Source organism: Aedes aegypti, chromosome 3, assembly GCF_002204515.2.
Source record: "Aedes aegypti strain LVP_AGWG chromosome 3, AaegL5.0 Primary Assembly, whole genome shotgun sequence".
NCBI classification, from domain to species: Eukaryota; Metazoa; Arthropoda; class Insecta; order Diptera; family Culicidae; genus Aedes; species Aedes aegypti.
This window is the reverse complement of record NC_035109.1, coordinates 254,485,290-254,505,541: the sequence shown is the minus strand read 5'-3', so window position 1 is coordinate 254,505,541 and position 20,252 is coordinate 254,485,290. Positions and strand designations below refer to the sequence as shown.

The following is a 20,252-nucleotide window of genomic DNA, read 5'->3' as shown; positions in this document are numbered from 1 at the left end:
GTATGCTATGTTTACTATCCGTATAATCAGCATTTTTTGACATTAAGTGTGCTGAACTTCGAGGTCTACCGATACGGGAGGCTGTGCTGGAAATATGTACTACGAATGACCATATTCTTGGAGGCGGCGAAATCTATTAGTCGTAGGCCGTTCTCGTTCGTCAGCCGGTGGGCGCTGAATTTCCAATCGTTTGTCTGAACTCCTCCTCCTGGCCAACCTGAGCGTTCAAATCTCCTATGAGGATTTTGATGTCATGGCTTGGACAGCGGTCGTACTCGCGTTTGAGCTGCGCGTAAAATGCGTCCTTGACATCATCAGTGCTTCCGAAGTGTTGGCTATGCACGTTGATTAGAGAAGATTCAAATATGACGTCCGTCTTTTTCCAACACCTATTACACCTACTGTCGCACCACGACGAGGTTGGAATAGGAGTTGCTGGTAAATGGTAAAAAAAATTAAACATCGGTTTGCTCATTATAAAGTTATGATTCTTTGAAGTTTTTGTGCAACTTTTTAACGGAAGAGTATTTATCTGGTGCAAGATGGTAATTAGCATCAGTTGCAGCTATCTAAATTAATCTTACATTTTTTTGTTCTAAGTGCTATGTATTGCCTCTAAAAACAATGCCACTGTGCTATTTATACATTATTTGTCATTGTTGGAATAGAGGAGATAGCTGATCCCACTTGTGCACCCCTACTACTCATCACTCAATACAAACATCTATCGCGTATTTCTCGCCAGCAGTAAATTCACCATCATCTACAACAATACCAGAGTGATTCAGTTCATATCAATCTACGGTTCGAGTCGGGCATCTGTTTTGGTCGTCATTTACTGTTGTTTGTATACGTCGTCGTCGTTCAATAATCAGAAATCTCATGTTCTTTTGTTATTATACTAAGTTCAACATCAATAAATTAAGTTTAAATCGTAGTTTTTAAGAACAATCCGCAAGTTTGTTGTTTTGTAACCGTAGTGATGAATAAATAAGTTAGAGAACATTTCAACGGCCCATTGCACCCAAAAAACGGAACTGCGAAAGAATCTTGCATATAAACAGTCATAATATTTTGAAGCCTTTCAAAATAATTAGTATGTCTTAAAAAATCGGCACACCCCAAAATTGCGGACACTGTGTAAAAATGGCTGCCGTAAATTACGCTTATACAGTGAAACCTCCATGAGTCGATATTGAAGGGACCATCGACTCATGGAAATATCGAGTCATGGAACAGCAATCCTTTGGAAAGCTGCTTCTAGGGACCATCATAGTAACCATGAAATTTTGTTTTTAGTATGGTTCCATGACTCGATAGCGAGTCATGGAACATCGACTCATGGAGGTATCACTGTATATCATATGCCAAAATTGATTTCATAAAAAAATCCAATCCAATTGTTTAAACATTGTGTTCACAAATGTTATGTTCATGTTAATCTACTTAATATGGAGTAGTTAAATAAATATGACATTATAACAAATCTAACATAGCTTAGTAATATTATTGCATAATATTTATTCATACACGCATAGAAAACTATTTTAAAGTCAAATATATTCTGAATCATTTCAACAAAATTTCTGCGCTATTTGCCGGCTTATAATTGCTTTTAATTATTTTAATAACTACTAGTAATTTGGTTTAAAAATATTTCTTGTTGAATTTGACAGCTGGGCTCAATGCGGTTCAACAAAATAAGTTTTTGATTTAAAATGTGTTCAAATATCCATGTGCTACAATTCACAAAGATAATGCAGATTAAAAAACTTTCATTTTCAAATATCTTTGTGAAAATGTTTTGAATGAAAAAAATAGGAAACGAATGATCATAACATACCCTGGAAGGCTTCGATCATGTTCCGAAACTATTAAATAAGTCGATTAATTGAACGTCTTTTTTGGAAATTTTCTCAACATCCGCGACCGACATTTTTACGTTTACACTATTTAGAGCGAGAAACAAAATGGCAGTTCAGACCTTTAGCTTTAAACACTGAGTTTAACTTTTATTAAAATCAACAATGGAAGTATCTGAAACAAACAGATCTTCAATTTGAAATGATGATTTTTGTAGTTGTTTCAAAAATAAATCTGATTTAACATGCTGTCAGTTAAGTCAAAAATGTTTCTGTTTTGTTTTAATTTCAACGCAATTTGTTTGATTAAAACAAATAGAAAGCGTTTGTCAAAAACAACAAAAATAACTATTGTTTTGAATAGCTGTTAACTCTCTACGTATAAGAGTTAGTTCAATAATCATTTAAACAAATGAAAAGTACCAGGAACCATACATATTGAGAATAGCCCATACACTGTACGTGTATGTTTCGATAAAACATAATAAGAAATTACATCATCATAAGGCTAATACGATAAAATAATAATTATTAGGCTAATACGATAAAATTTATCTAATTGAAAGGTTGCATAATGAAAACATTGTTGAAATTAAGAAAAAAAATATAATTCTATCGTTTAAGTGTCCTTGGCGTTTACATACTGCTTCGCGTTGAAAAATGGGTTAACCAACGTGCAAAATTGGATTTTTGACCAACTTCGCCGCGTCGCAACTTGATTCTCAATAGTGCGCATAATGCACACGGCGGAGGGCATAGATGCACACTATAGCGAAGCGACACTGCGAAGTTGGTCGAAAATCGAGCTTCGCACGTTGGTTCACCCATTTTCAGTCGCGAAGCAGTATGATAAGAAAGTTTAAAAAGTTCGTCATCAAACTTTATTACATAAACTATATTTTTTAACTTACACATCATCGATCGATAGAACCGGTTGATTGCCGTCAGTATAAGGGCACATTGAAGCCTCCTGTAATTTGCCTGTGTTGGTAGCAAAGCTCAAAGCTTTGAGCCAACCCTTCTCCAGTAGAGATACTAGAAATAATACAGGATGCTTCGATGCTTACTGACTTTAAAATGGCTTGCTCAATTTTCACCACCCTAATAAAATTTTCGACACTCCCTTGCGACGCCTATCCACCTATTCATTTCCATCATTTGCAAAAAATCTTTTATAGATTCCTTTTACCTTTGAGTCGCATGACCGCTTTAGCCATAACAAATAAAATATGTTTTTGAATAAAAAATGAAAAGGAAAGCGGGCTTATTCTATGATAACTAGAAACTTCTACAGGATGTTCTGTTCCGTTTTAAAATTGGTACAAACTTGTAATTTTTCCATTTGTCAAGAAAATTTTAATAAATCCAATTCTAAGCTACTTCTTGATGTAAAAAATGCCATCTTAGTACGTATCAAAGATTTAATTCATATATATCGATATTACTGGATATTGACAACAATATTATTTGATGACCGACACGTATGGAAGACGAATACGTCCTGCACTAAGAATATATTTCTGTGAATATTCTCGTGTTGATAACCAAGTTAAATTTACAGAGTGTGGAATATGCGTGACGCCAAAATTAATTCATTTCAATCATAATTCACTTTCGTTGGCAAGGATATCAAATATCCTTTCGTTTGCTTAGAGTGACGCTATATGTCCACACGATGATATGGGCACGATAGAACACATGCGACGAACGCTTACACGATCAGTGCAATAAATTTATGCTTCTGGCGCTAGGCAAACGATTGCATGTATATGAACGACAGGATACAAATCAGGATTACTGGGCATGTGCGTCTTGCGCACCGCACGCTTTCAACCACCCTTTAAAACTCCTCGTGCGAGGGTTGATTGTTCCAGACTACCCTCTCTAAACGCCTGCTCGGTGGTGCAGCAAGTTAGTCGTGAATTGGTGCACCGGCGTTGATGGCGCATGTTTCGTTTTTGCTCGCAAGCGTGAACTTTTTTCTCTGCTCCCTGTGCTGATAAAGCAACGAGGATTGGGTAGGAGAGAAAAAATATCGATTTTTCATAGTGGATTTGTGCCTATTGCGCTGTGTAGCGTACTTTTTAATAGTGGAAGTAAAACAAGATAAAATTTAGCTTTGGAAGGTAAAAATATGGACGTTTGAACGAATGTTTACACACCAGAGCTATGAGTGCACGCCCTAAACGTAGTACATCGGACGGAAATTCGTTTAACATGTGGGTGTCTACTAATAAAGTGTTGATAGGTTCAGTGGGTGGCCCCAAGAAGCCACATCTTCGCAATCCCAACTTTGATTTTGAAGAAACCAAGTTGTTGATTTCACTATGGGGAGATCCTCAAGTTCAGAAGACTTTGGTGACATCTCACAAGAAACACCCAGTGATTGCCCAGTTGGCAGAAAAAATGCGAGAATATGGATACAATCGATCACCTGAAGAGGTGAACACAAGGATCAAGAATGTCAAATGCTTCTATAATCGCGTCAAAAAGGATCATGATGCTGGCATAGTCACGTCGTGGAAGCATTTCCAAGCCATGGATGAAATTATGAGCCGTCCAATATTTGGTAACAATCATCAGCAGTCCAGTTCCGAAGCTGGTCCATCGAATGATGATAATGCATCAACTGATCAGGTGCAAGTAAAACTAGAACCGAGTGCTGATGATGATAAAGAAATAAGAACTGAAGAGTTACTTAAAAATGCCGAACAGATTGAGCTTAAAGAGCCCAATTTATTGATACCAAAAGACGAACCAATGGATGAGGATGACGACGATCCTAATGATCCAGACTTTGAAAATGATGGAGACGACGAGGATGATAGTATAAGCGATGATAGCGATGAGTCGGATTTCGACATCGACGAGTAAGTATGATTGTAGCCAGATCATAAATTAGTGCATATCTCTTACGAATGATATTCAATTTGCTATCCCTTCTTGATGCTAACGTCAAAACACCCCACGGGTGGATGGTAGCAAACAAAACGATTCGTTTGGCACATGCGCTGAAAATACAGCTTGTGTTCATGTGAACAGGATTGGAATGACTTCAGTTCTTAAGTCCTTGTGGTGAATGGCTACAGTTCTATTGCGTTTGCGCATTAGGTGGTCTAATAATTGTTTTATGTTCATTACATGCCGGTAAGCACGTGCTAGAAGCTATAGGTGCAATTCATCAGAAATAAACATTACGTGTATTTGTTTTGTTTCATTTTAGTGAACGTATCTAGTATCGAAAGACCGGATACGGAGTCAGTAAATTGAATTGAAAATCAAATTGAATAAGAATTCTTATTAAGGGATTTGTACCATTGTCATATTTGAGCCTACCCAAGTAATCATGATGGTCAAGCAGCAACTTATGCATATGAACGGTATATATAAAGCTAGCATTACTGTATAAGTACAATTAATGTTGTTTTAAAGTGAGAAAGGGACGTACTAGAGCCATAAAAAAGTTATAATTTATAACATTAAGGTGGTGGCAGAGACGAATAGAGACGCAGTAGTCTGGTTCGTAATGGGTACCACTTATAGTACTGTAAATGGTCTCTCGGTACAGCAAAAGGTACCCAAGTTTGACAGATTGCAGTACACTTATTACCTTATGTGCCATAAAATGTTGAGCTACTGCAAGGGAAATGGAAGTCTTTGTTTCTTCTTTGGTGAAGATGTATCGAAGGCATACATATCTCGAAATTCAGGTTCTTCATTTCCCATTATCATCAAACAAAAATAACTTTCAAATTTATGAACGCCAGATGGTTAATACACCTAATCTACACATCTGAGCAAATTAAAAAAAATCCTTATACACAATTACGTCCTTGAAAAGATGTAATTGTCAAAATCGTTGGTTTTTAGTTAATTAATCTCGCGTTTCGTGAATTATCAATATGTTTCCATCAATCAATGAATATATGAAAATCAACAAATTTTACAAGAACTAACCATGACAATATTTAAATAATTATGTACAGGCTCAAGTATTATAAGGCATTACGGAGCCGATTTAATTTTGTGATTTTTTAGAAACTTCAATAATCAACATAGCATTCTCATTGGGGCCTTCCTAAGCCGAGTGGTTAGAGTCCGCGGCTACAAAGCAAATCCATGCTGAAGGTGTCTGGGTTAGATTCCCAGTCGGTCCAGGATCTTTTCGTAAGAGAAATTTCCTTGACTTCCCTGGGCATAGAGTATAATCGTACCTGCCATACGATATACGAATGCGGAGATGGCTCTGTCCCAGTGAGGACGTCAATGCCAAGAAGAGGAAGAAGCATTCTCAATAGATTGAAAATTACAAGTTCTGGCTCAACTAACATTTACTGCAAATGTAAACATTCTCATTCTTCTTTATACGGCTCTATGCTGAGTAAATGCGCTGTACATACGAACGAAAGCTTTTATGTGATACTTTTAACTATAAATCTCGAATCTATTCAGCTATTTTTAAGCTGTGTTGTCGATCTTAACCGAAATATTCAAAGTAAGTGTTGCGCTTTCATATATTCCAAAAGCGTAGCAAAAGGTTCGATTTGTTTTCATTCCAAAAGCTGGAAGAAAGGATAAAACAACTCCCAAAGTCTTTAGACGTATAAGCCTCTGTTCTTTTAATGACAATGGAAAAAATAATTGATGACTTCATCAAGTCAACAAGTTTAATAGAAATGCCTCTTTGTAAATACCAATTTGCGTATCAATCAGGTAAATCTACCATTACGGCGCTGCAGTCGCTGGTAAATAAAATCGAGAAATCTCTTGAAACCAAAGAAATAGCCGTGGTTGCTTTTCTCGATATTGAAGGAGCATTCGATAATGCATCCTATAGCTCTATGAGTTCAGCCATTGAAGCAAGGGGCTTGGATAAATGTGTTATCGAATGGGTTATGACTATGCTCAAGGATCGCACAATTTATGCTGATCTAGGAGCTGCGCAAATATCTATAAGATATACGAGGGGATGTCCTCGAGGAGGAGTGTTATCGCCCTTACTGTGGTCTCTTGTAGTAGACGAACTCCTTAGAAATTTAATAGATCAAGGTTTTGAGGTAATTGGATATGCCGATGATGTGGCCATCTTGGTTCGTGGAAAGTTTGATAACACGATTTTCGATCGGTTGCAAACTGCGTTAAACATTACTCTCAAATGGTGTAGGAAAGAGAGGGTTAAACCAATTTTCGGAAGAAGTTAAACACCTTGGGGTTACTTTGGATTATAAATTGAACTGGAACTCTCATCTGAGCAAGGTCATAAGTAAGGGTACTAATGCCCTATGGGTCTGCAATAAAGCCCTAGGAAAAACTTGGGGACTGCAACTTAATATGGTAAACTGGATTTATTCAGCAATAGTCCGACCAAAAATTAGTTATGCTTCACTGGTATGGTGGCCCAAGACAAATAATGTAACCGCTCAGAAGAAGCTGGCTAAGTTGCAACGACTTGATAATAAATCTTCGAGTTGTTTAGTAGAATACCTATAAGTAGATGAAAAAATCCGAATTTAGTACACGACACTGAAGACGGCCTTACGGTTGAGGTTGAAATACGCGTATCTGTCAAAGGATACAAACTCTAGTGGAATTAAATGGTATAGTACTAAATTCGGTTTTTTCATCTACTTGCTTATATATCAATGACAGGGGCAATGAAAAGTACACCATCGGTTGCCTTGGATGACCTTCTTAATATACTGCCTTTGCATCAATTCATTAAACTGCAAGCTGCAAAAAATGCCTTGCAGTTTATTCGTTTTAATAAAATACTAGATGGTAATTTGATTGGATTGATGAAGATCATCAAGGAATTCAATTTAAATTCAGATATGAAACAATAGAAGATTGGATGACAACGAAGACCAACTATGATGTTCCCTTTTAAGTGGTTAAACCAAGCCGCTATACTTGGGATTCTGGTGGGCCAAGTTTACGTCCAGGTTCTATTGTATTTTATACCGACGGGTCAAAGATAGGCGACAATACTGGAGCTGGAGTTTTCGACCCTGGTATCAGCAAGGTAATCGCTATGGGGCGTAGTCCCACTGTGTTTCAAGCTGAAATACAAGCCATCATTAACTGTACAAATGTTTGTCTCAAAAGAAACTATAGGTTTGCAAAGATCTGTATTTTCTCGGACAGTCAAGCAGCTTTGAATGCTCTAAAGGCATTCACATGTAGATCAAAGTTAGTGTGGGAATGCAATCTTTCTCTGAAGCAATTGGCCAGTAGGAACGAAGTAACGAAGTGGGGAATGAAATCGCCGACAATCACAATCTAGCAAGACAGGGTGCAGCTTCGAGCTTTGTCGGCCATGAACCGTTCTGTGGTGTTACTGTGTGCACTCTCAGGATGAAACTGAAAAATTGGGAAATGTCCATGGTAGAATCCAATTGGAACGCCACGGATACATCCAAGCAAGCGAAAAGATTCATAAAACCCAGTCTAGCTAAAGCCCGGGCTATATTGAATCTTATTAAAGGAAATCTTAGGGTAATAACTGGCCTGATGACCGGTCACTGCCCAAGTAGGTGTCATCTTAAAAAGATAGGAAAAATACAATCCTCTGAGTGTCGTTTTTGTCAAGCTGAAAACGAAACTGCTGAGCATTTACTCTGCAACTGCGGAGCATTGCTTGATCAAAGAATGTTAGCATTTGGAAAAGGGTTATTAGAGCCCTTGGAAATATGGCAAGGTAGTCCTAATAGGGTAATAGACTTTATAAAACGAGTTGTGCTTAGTTGGGACAGTATGACACATCAACCAATGTCTATCACATCGCAATTGTGAAAGGATATTTGATGAGCACCAAATAAAATATGGGTCATACCACAATATTCCTAAATAATGGAAGCAGTGGTTAAAAGGCTCTACAGATGAGGAAAAAAAAGCTGTGTTGGTAGTTCTTATGCATACCATTCATTGCTCTATCTCGACAGTTATACAACAAGTAGCTGTGTAACATGTTTGGAAGGCACGTTTCAACTATTCCGCAATACAGCTTCACTGTATTATCGAATAAATATTATTTTCCTTGAAACAGCCGGAATCCAATTCATAAGTAGCTGAATGAAGTGTTCCCAATGTTACACAATTAAAGTACGCACACACAATTGAACCACTTGGGATCAAACTCAACGATCTCAGTATCCAGAGGTCTCGATGTTATCCTTGCTGCCACCACAGTATGTATCGAAGGCAAAATACAAACCTTTTTGTTCTACATCGAAAACGGTTTATAAAATATTTTATAATGATGTTTATAAGATGTTATAACCACGCTTACACCACTTTATCAAGCTGTAAAAGTGCGTGAAACGTCAAACGAATTGTTTACATCCAACAGGCTGTGTAGATACGCCACAAGTTGCTATTTTACAACTTCCTGTTGTATATTCACTTTATAACAAACGAAAAGGCGCTTTTCAATTATATATTAAGCCGCATAACAAAGCATATTGCATGGTGTTTAGAGTGTCCATCCCAGGACAAAAAATCCCGGGATTTGAGTAATTTCGGGATTTTTCGTTGGTTTCCCGAGATGAACGTAAAATTTGATAAAACCCGGATTATTTGAATGCAAAACATTGATATTTTTCCTCAAGAAAAAGTATCATGAATGAATAGAATAAGTACATAGTTAGCTATTATCATCTTCTCCTTCTTCTTAGCGTTAACGTCCCCACTGGGACAGAGCCGGCTGCTCAGCGTAGTGTTCTAAGAGCACTTCCACAGTTATTAACTGAGAGCTTTCTTTGCCAAAGTTGCCATTTTCGCATTCGTATATCGTGTGGCAGGTACGCCATGCCCAGGGAAGTCAAGGAAATTTCCATTACGAAAAGATCCTGGACCGACCGGGATTCGAACCCAGACACCTTCAGCATGGCTTTGCTTTGTAGCCGCGGACTCTAACCACTCGGCTAAGGAAGGCCCCCAGTTATTATCATAAAATGTTCAAATTATCAAACATGTTGAATGTTGACCATACATTAATGAATGTTTGCCCTTTACTGGCATATACCAGATTTGCTGGTATATCTGAAGCATACTTTTGGGAACTTGTAATCAGAAGACACAGTGTGTTTGTTTGACAAATTGGGACATGAATTTGCGAAAAATACGCGTTCTAGTGAGACACGAACTCACAACTCCGTGTACGCTATACCGGCGCTTTAACCAACTAAGCTACAGAACACCTTATGAGTCTGCGGAATAGAAAGCCAAACTGAATCCGAGTACTAACTATTAATCCGTCTCTATTCGCAAATCTATGTCCCTTTCAGACTTAGATGCCCAATCCGCGTTTGTATCTCCCGATTACAAAACAGAGCGAATTGTATATGGATACTGAGTTCTTACGCTCTACAGCCGCATACCTATAAGCCGAATACTTGCCGGCACGAATTTCAGTATGCATTGAGTTCTCAGTGTGGTCGCACGCTCTCACTAGAACGCGTATTTTTTCGCAAATTCATGTCCCAATTTGTCAAACAAACACACTGTGTCTTCTGATTACAAGTTCCCAAAAGTATGTTGACCATACTTTCATTTAAATTTAAAAAATGGAAAAATAGTTATTAACCAAGGCAAGCTTTGTTTTTCTTTGCAGTTACTTAATAAGAAAATTCATAACATATAATATGTAGGTAGGGACAATGGTAATTCGCGATTTCTCGGTAGCCACGAATTCCGCGAAATTTGGCCTTTGACACAAAATTTAGGAAATACCGAAAAATGCCGCGATATGAGTGAAACTCGAGGAATTTAATATGATAAACGCTGTAAATTTCAGTTGTTGTCTGATAAACATGTTTTTTTCAGTTTTGGAGTTCAGGTTCCATTAATGATTTTCTAACTGATTAGTTTTAACTTGTGCAACTTTCTTACCCAAATTTATACATATTTTATTTTGATTTTTATTTTTTTTTTGTTTAAAATATGCTCAAAAGTATGAGACCGCGACAAAGCCGCCAAATTATGGATTTATCGCCTAACTCTGTCGCGGAATTTCAAGTATTTTTCCTCAAATTTCCATTGTCCCTAATAATATGTAATTTATTAGTTTAAGAACTTACTGATTAAAAAAAATATTGTCGCTTCAAGTTTAATTGTTAAATCATTGTACAGCTGAAATTGCATTTCCCTTTCAACGGAAAAAAAGTGTTTTTTGATTTTAATTTAAGTAATCCCGGGATCAAGCTTCACATTTTGTCCCGAATCCCGAACTTTGAGTCGATTGGTCGTTGAGACAACATAGTTAAGTTTTGGTAATTAAATCCACTTTATTTCTTCTACACGCGAAATTCCCTGTGTTGGTGTTCTGTTAGTGGTTGCAGTTTCCAACAAAGACTTGATTGTTCCAAAACCCAGTACATTAATTTTATGGAAAACTGAAATAAAATTCCCTCAAAACCATTAGCAGCAAAAGCTACAGAACCAAAATTTTGTGCAGGGTTAGCACATAAGCCTTCTTGGATTTCTTGCCAAATTTTTAACAGAATTCGTTTAAAATCCTGGACAAATAGGGTTTCAATGCTAGTAATGGACCCCTTAGTAGCTGAAATTCATTCTCGACGCTTTTCCGCAATGATATCTTGGACGGATATACGTTTTGTGAAGTCTTACAACAAGTTCAATGCCTTTACTTTGTAGTGCGCCTATGAAACATACAAAATCATTCGATCATTCCAGCGAAATATACATTTGGAAAACTGTTGTCTGAATGCCTATTATGGACCCCAGGAGGGTCCATATGTTTACAAATTTGACGTTTCCTATTATGGATCCTCCATTTGATTCCCATGTAATCCGGCTCGCTGCCGACGTGCTTATTATGGACCCCCCTGGAAATGCCTATTATGGACCCTCTTGTGTGGTTTCATTTACAAAACTGTTCAAATTTCAGTATTTATGCACTTTAGACCATATATTTTGCCTGAAACTGCTGACTAACAATACAATCAAAGTTTTCCCGGTGGATTTTCATATGAATAAGGTTGCTTTGAGAGTTAATTTTATGTTTTTCTGTAGGGTGTCCATAATACGTAAAGGGTCCATAACCGGCATCGACTCCCTATCTGACAGATTCTACAATAGGATTTTAGAATGGAGATAGTGAAGGTATCCTACAAATAATTCTTTCAGAAACCTGCGTTGGATTTTCACAAAATGCTACACAGGATTCTCACATAATTCTAGGCAGGATTTCAAATAATGATAAGTAGATTTGTAACAAAATTCTGAGTAGGATTCTTATAACATATTTGACGAGATGCTAATATAAAATTCAGATAGGATTTTCAACAATTCTTAAACTAAATTCTGACATACTTTTTAACACAACTCCTTCGCAAGATAATTATAGAATACTGAGTGGGACTCGTACTTAATCCTTAATAGGATGTTCAAAAACAATTATCTATTATTTCAAAGGAATTTTAGTTTTCTTATTTGGTTAAAAAAAATATTGGAAATAGTTTGGCCCACCGCGAAAAATTATTTCTGAAATATGGCCCGTGATTGAAAAATTTTGGGCATGTCTGGCTAAAGTAGTGCTTTACAACAGCTGTGGCTGTTGAACAAAAGTATATGATATATAAAGTTACAATCAAATGTTGCACATATTCTAAGCAGCGCTTTAGCTCCTCATTTTCATGTTTTTTAAAAGCTTGTTGAATAGGGCGATTCAAAATTTGAAGAGGTTTGGAAATTCAATCTCCCATATCTTCCCTAATATCCTTATCATAAAAATAGTGTTCTGTGAAATTTTCAGCTTGCTAGGTAATGGTAGCCCAAGGATGATGTACACTGTTAAAAATAATGAACATTACAAGTCATGTAAACTTCATATATGCGATGTAAACATGACTTCATGTAAATTTGAGTCTGAAATCATGTAAAAATGTGTTATATGTCATGTAACCACATAGGATCCTGCTGGATTGCATGACATATAATTGAAGTTTACATGATATATCATGTAAATATCCATGAAACTCCACGCTCCAATTATGTGCATTATATGTCTCAAAAATGTACACGTTTCGTTCGAACTGTGTAGGTTTATATGGGAATTACTATGGAGAAATTTAGAAAAATGTTCCATACATGTTAGTATTGGAAGGTAAGTACAAACTTATCCCAAAGTGAAAACTCATTCGTCAAACCAAAATAAAAAATGCTGAAGAGAGCGATTTAATCCGACGGATAGAAAAAGAGATATTTATAAGTTTGTTTGCAATTATTTAGCTTCATATGGGATTATAGCTCTGCAAACATCTACAAAAGCAGAAAACTTCATTAAGGTTTGCAGAATGAGTTTTTACAATGGGACGATATTTTTCTATTTTTATAGTAAGAATAGATAGATATATATGGGAGATTGGATTTTCAAACATTTTGAAATTTTGTATCGTCCTAGTCAACACCAGAAGAAGTAATGTCACCATTATGTATGCGAATTCTGTTCACTTGGAAATCCTTAAACTTTGCAAGGTTCTTGTTCAACCGACTCCCTTCACTCAAACTGGCAAAGATTTGTTTTCAGCCGGATCGTTCAGCAGATCGAAGAGCCTTGCTAGCCGACATGGAAGATTCTGATCCAGCTGAACGGCGTCTGCTCCAACTCTTTCCTCATTGTTCCTCATCCTTCTAGTCAGATCGGAATTCCATTTGGGGCTTATTGTAGTCTTCACAGATCGTAGAGGACATGCTTCTTGAAAACCATCGCATCATACAAATCACTTGGATTTTCGAAAGACGGAGAGTATCCTTAAAATTTGTTTGAAATCAATCAAATGCGCATTGCAATGTAGAGATTACAGTTTGTTGACCGGAGTGTGGACGCAATGCCAAAAAGAAGATGAAGAACTATTCCATCAGACTATACCCACTCAAATTAATATCTGAGCTGCTCCAGATGATGTGATGAGCATTAGCATCACTTTTTTGAAATAAAAAAAAAAAACAACAAAACAACCAGGCTTCCGTTCAACCGCAGGCTACTAACTGATATCGCTACCAGCCAGCTCCTCTCTTTTATTTCATGTCTATGTAAAGATAGTTACAATTCATTCACTTGAAATACTACCTCTACAATTCTTACCCAAGACATCTCCATTGCAGGGTGTGTGATGTACCTGCTCTCTAACACATTTCCTACAATTATCTGGACGGCTTCCATCATGTGATAAATAAACCAAATAATAGACGTGTCTTCGTACGTATAGACGCATTTTTAACGAGCATGCATACACGAGGCATTACACATTTTAGAATTAGACATTTCACGTTTGCTGGAAGTAGCAAAAACTGGATCCACGAGGTTACCTACATAGAAGAAGAACCAGCGCGACGTTATAGTTATTCCACAGACACTTATGGAATTTCCTTCGACCACTCATTTAACGATCATTTCAAATACGCTATGTTTTGAATCTTACAACCAGAGGCCCTCGCGTCATTTTTCTTCGCGTTTGATGTTTTACACTACCGCAATCTGCAGATCTTGTTGCACGAAATACTGTTTCGTGCAACGTGCTCACGAGATGATAATGAGGTGAACTGGGCGATTGATTTTAAAGAAATTTGTTCTAGATGTTATGTCTGCTTGTCTGTGCTTATTTTATGCCCAACACATCGTATGTGAAATTCAGTAACATTTTGTATATTTATTTCATTTTATTTCAGTGAACGTAGGAAAGCACGCTTACGTAGACGAACATCGCGTAAGCTATCCAAAGCGAATACCCAAACCAATAAACCAACCAGCACACCGGTGACATCTTCTGCCGTCGTCTCAGTGGTAACATGTGCCCCAACTACCACGATGCCGACTATAACTACCGTCCCAACGCCGAGTAAGCCTCCTGGGACTATAAAAATAATCAATTACACGGGAAACTCTGGAATCAACATCTCCACAATCGTTCCAAATCAGAATATGATCACTCAATCTTCAGGCCAAAATGTAACCATTGTCCCTGGAGCTGCCAACACCACTTCAACTACACCAGGAAAAATATCTCTTGTACCTACCAATTTCCTTCTAAAACCACAGGCCCCGAAGATCAACTTCAACTCCCCAATTCAACTCTACACTAAACCAACTGTATCCATCGCCAACAACGCGACCATATCGGCTGCTTCAACTCCGGCCTCTAGTGCTGTTCAACCAATGAAACTTCTCTTCGTCAACACGGCTGGAAGTCAGAAGCAACAAATTATAACTCCTTCGAAGCACATCTACACAACCACTCCAACACCGTTAGTTAAAACAACCCCAGCGACTCAGATAGCTATCCAACCCAAACCAGTAATAACTTCAACGACAAGCCTTATGGCAATCCCCCAAAAGAAGCCTGATCCTCCTCCACCAGTAGCGGTTGCACCTGCTGCTCCCAAAAAATCAGGAATCAAATCTTTGCTTGGACAATTGGTGTCCATCCAGCGTGAAAATTTGGCCCTATCACGCAGCAGGATAAATGTTGAGAGAGAAAGATTCAACAATGAGAAACAAATTGTCTGCTCACTTGTTGAAGCACTGAACGACTTGAACAACATGCTGCAAGGTTTTAGCAGCACTGTGAATATCGGCGATGATTTTGGTTGCGGTACACCTCCACCTGCCACTAATGAGTCCGATGGTGCCGATTCCAGAATGAATGATATTAGTCAGGAAATGCTACCGGTTAGTGGATTGATTCCGGTAGTTGATACCATCAAAGCGGAAGTTATCAGTGATTCGGACTGAAGAAACCAATGCGTTCCCATCTCGAAATACTCTAGTCAAAGGTCTCGTAATTTATTTCTAGGAATACGTTTTCAGCGATTGTCAAATGCTCAAACATGACTTGAAGTTAGCTACGAATGTGGTACAAAATAATTGCAATTAAATACCAAAAATCTGCAACTTGTTGTTTTATTTCTGAATACGTTTTTGAAACCTTTTTTGATTGAAGGAAGGCGGGAAAACAATGCTCCAGGAATTCATACAGAGACACCTCCTTATTTCTCCAAGCAATCCTCTGGGGAAGACCGCCAAAAGAAATCTCCACGAGCTCTTCCTGGAATTCTACCGAAGTACCTCCGATGTCCCTACCAGGATTTTCACCAGAAATTCATACTTCGACTTCCTCCAGGAATTCCTCTGGGGATTTCTTTCAGACATTCGTTCAGGAATAGCTGCATGAATTAGTCCGGGGGTTTGCTCAAGGAAATTTTCATCAGAAATTCCTCCATAGATATGCTCCAGGAATACCTCTTAGGATTTCCTCCAAAAAAACCTTTCACCAGGAATTCCTTCTTGGATTTCCTTAAGGTATTCGCTCCGGCGATTTCCTTCAAGAATTCTCTGGGGATTTCGTACAAAAAATCCTTCGAAAATTTCAGTTATTTTTTTTCTGAAATTCCTTTTTGGATTTTTTTTTTCAGAGAATTCATCCAAGTATTTCCTCCGAGAATGTTTCTAGGGATTTCCAGCAGGAATTTCTCCTGGGATTTCGTCTAGGAATTCCTCTGGGGATTTCATTGTGATATCCAGATCCAGATATTTTATCCAGAAACTCCTTCGGGGATTTATTCGGAGATTTTTTTCGTGGATTTCCACCAGTCTCTGGGAAATTTCACTAATGTCATCCAGGAATTTCTCCGAAAATTTGCTCCAGGTATTTCTCCAGCGATTTTTTTTTTATAATAACTCCTCCGGGGATTTCCTCCATGAATTCCCAGAGGATTTCCAATAGCAATTCCACGGATTTCCTACATAAATTTCTCCGAACTCATTCAGGAATTACTTTGGAGATCCTCCCGGATTTTCTTCAGGGTTCCTCCGGAATTCCCTCCATGGTTCTACCAGGAATTTTTCCGGAGTTTCTCTAAAAATTATTCCTCCGACAATTCCTCCGAAGTCCATGCAGGAATTTCTTAGAAAGCCCTACAAGAATTTATTCAGAGTTCCTCATTGAATTTCTTCGGAGTTTCTCCGGGAATTCTTTCGAAGCTTCACCGGTAATTCTTCCTGAGTTGCTCCAGAAATTTCTCCGAAGTTCTTTCAGCAATAGTGCGATATTCAAACTGAAAAGGCAATAAATGGCTCTTTTTCAGTGGTAGTAAAAACGAAATCCTGAAACAAAGAAAGCACCATGGAACATAAACTAAACACAAAAAGTTATGCAGTCACATTACGCTTGATTTCTAATCACTACTTTTTTGATCCAGTTTCCCAATTGCTTGTAATTAACGTTTTTCATTATTTTCCATACGTTTTGACAGGTCTCGACTACCATTCTTCCATGTGCTTGTGTCGGAAATTTTTTTCCGTAGTTCTTTCAGGAATTGCTCCAGACTTCCACCAGGATTTTTTTGGAATTCCTCCTTTTTTCAACGGAATTCCTTAAGAATTCTTACTTGGATTCTTCCTTAAGAGTTGCCTTGGGCATCCTACAAGAAAATTTTCAGAGTTCATCCTGCAGTTCCTACGCAGTTCTTCCAGCAATTCTTGCAAACTTTCTCTGAAAAATCCTTCAGAGTTCCTGCAAGAATTCTTACTCTGGACATTCCTTTGAAGATTTCTTCGGAATTCCTTTAAGATTTGCTTCGAGGTTTCTTCAGGAATTCCTTCAGAGGTTCTCCAGGAATACTTTCGGAGCTTCTCCAGGAATTCTTCTAACAGTTCCTCAAGGAATTCTTTCAAAACTTTTTTCAGGAATTCCTTTGGAGCCCCATATCCTCCATAGATTGCTTTGGAGTTCCTTCAGAAATTCCTTGAAGCTCCTCCAGAAATTCCTTTGAATATGCTCCACAAATTTCTGTAGAGTTCCTCCGGGATGCCCTCCATAGTTCCAGGCATTTCTCCGGAGTTTCTCAAATAATTATTCAGCAGTTCCTCCAGCAAATCTTTCGGAATTCTACCATGAATTTTCTGGAAGCCTTTCAAGAATTCCTTTGGAGCTCCACCGGTTTTTCTTCTTCTTCATTCTGGCGTTACGTCCCCACTGGGACAGAGCCTGCTTTTCAGCAGTGTTCTATGAGCACTTCCACAGTTATTAACTGAGAGCTTACTATGCCAATGATTATTTTTGCATGCGTATATCATGTGGCAGGTATACTTTATGCCCTGGGAAGTCGAGAAAATTTCCAACTCGAAAAGATCCTCAACGACCCTCAGCTTGGTCTTGCTGAATAGCTGCGCGTTTACCGCTACGGCTATCTGGGCCCCGAGCTCCACCGGTATTTCCTTCGAATTTCCGTCATCGGAATTTCTCCAGGAGTTCTTCAGAGTTCCTCCAGTGAATCCTGAGAAATAGTCCGGAGTCTCTTAGGAATGCTTCTGGAGTTACTGTGAGAATTTTCCCAGACCCTTCTAGAAATCCTCCAGAGTTCCTCCGGGAATTTGTCACGAGTCCTAGAACTTTACTTTGGTAGAATTGAATCAGAAAAATAGCCCCAAAATGCATATAATGTAGAATTCGAAATAAATGAAAATTCAGCTTTCAAATGAATGAAATAAAAAAACTGGGTGAATTTTGTATGTTTATATTTAGAGTAATTCCAAGCAACAGCACCAAAATTTGGTAAATTTTTTAATTCGTAATTTTTTGAGGGAAAACGGTCCATTATATTAGCTATCTACCATAAAAATTTGGTGATGGTAAACCAATAAACAAAAAAGTTATGACATTTCAAACATGTCACAATTTTCACATTTAATAGAAAAAAAAAATTTTTTTTAGGTGTAAATTATTACGGGAACCGCAGTTTGTTGCTGATTTTATTGTTAAGGGCCTTGCGTGAATTAAACAAGTCGTTTTCATGTATTCATTAGTATTATGTATATTATATGTATAAATATTATGTATATGTATAAATATTATATGTATATGTATATATGTATAAATTAAAATGAATTAACAGATTACACGAAAATAAAAAAAAAAATTTACCAGGATATTTTTTTTTAGAGTATGATCGATGAGTTTCTAAATGTTATATATAAACTTTAAAAGTTTTGGATTTGGGTATGCGTTATGAGATCATGAAAACATTTTATTAATACTTATTTATTTATTTATTGTCATTCAATTTTTTTACAATATCGAACACTTTTGCATCATTATCAGTACAGTTCGAGTATAGTTTTGCTTTAATTTTATTTTCTGACAATGGAATGAAACAGTGAAATTTTTGGGTTCCTTGGATCGTTTTCGCGTTATTATATTGCTCGCTGAGCTCTGATGCCGTCAATTCGTACTCTTCAGTAGTAGTAAAACAAAATGATAATTTTGTTAAATCTTCTTCTTTTCTGCGATTCGCCCAATCAAATAGTTCTTTTGCAGTTTTAATTGGATGCTCACGTTCTTTGGCTAAACTTGCTCTTGTGGCCATGCGCTTTATGGTTCCTCCAATAGCATCACAAGGACCTTTGCCATGTGACGTAGCAAAGAAATGCCATTCTGCATCAATTCCGTACTTTGATTTAAATTGACATAGGCTCGAAAAATTCTTACGGTTTTTGTACTGCGATGCTGCTCCATCAGACATGAAATATATCTTTCTGATTTCTTTATCCTTATCAACGCGTAAATAGTTAATCATTTTGGCAATGAACAAATGTACAGATACTGAGTCGTGTCTTAAATCTTCGGAAATTACAATAAAACTAAAATGTTCAATTTGCGTACTTCCATTGAAATAAATAACGAATGGATGAATTGTAGCTTGTTGTACGTTCCAGTGATGGGACTGCACTTCATCTTGCAATACAAAGCTATAGTTTTCAGAAAAATCACAAATGACTAAAAATTCACCATCTTGTAATGTATTTTTCGTATTTTTTAAAAAGCGGGATTGCTCTGTTTTAATAAAGTCGTGAGGAATTAAACTTTCTAATTTCAAGCAAAAATATGACACAAACTCATCTACAGGTTTTACAATAGTTTATAGGTCACACCTATCTGTGGTCACCCATTGCTCAAATGATAACTGATCAATATAATTTTCTTCAAACTCAGCGAATAAAGTATTTTCCAATGATGAAGAATCTGGACAATCCGAACAAGATCGTAGATAGCAATTTGATGCTGTATTTTCACACAAAAGAATACCAGTTAACATTTTAATATCCTTTGATAAATTGATTCTTTTCAAACTATGTAAGATTAGGTTAATATTTTCGTGTGTTGTGCACACACAAACATTATGTGTTCCTGAATTGGATAGAAGCTTGCATTGCCTTGGACGAAGGCTTGCAAATGAGGAAAAACCTACCTTAATATTTTCGTTAATTTCCTTGAAGCGTGTATACGCTTCTTTCAAAGTAGTCATCATTAATCGTTTTTGGATTGCTTGACGCTTTCCATCTTTTTTACAGATACATAATCTTTTTGGCCA

At 37.3% G+C, this 20,252-nt stretch overlaps 1 protein-coding gene across 1 annotated transcript; it reads left to right on the top strand.

Annotated features, from left to right (window-relative positions):
• The first annotated feature begins 3,766 nt into the window (after positions 1-3,766).
• Positions 3,767-15,774, top strand: LOC5578524 (actin cytoskeleton-regulatory complex protein pan1). The gene is made up of 2 exons (XM_001663865.2): positions 3,767-4,732; positions 14,553-15,774. Exons 1-2 carry the CDS (start codon positions 4,032-4,034, stop codon positions 15,613-15,615), a joined length of 1,764 nt encoding a protein of 587 aa, XP_001663915.2. The 5' UTR covers positions 3,767-4,031; the 3' UTR covers positions 15,616-15,774.
• The last annotated feature ends 4,478 nt before the right edge of the window (positions 15,775-20,252 follow it).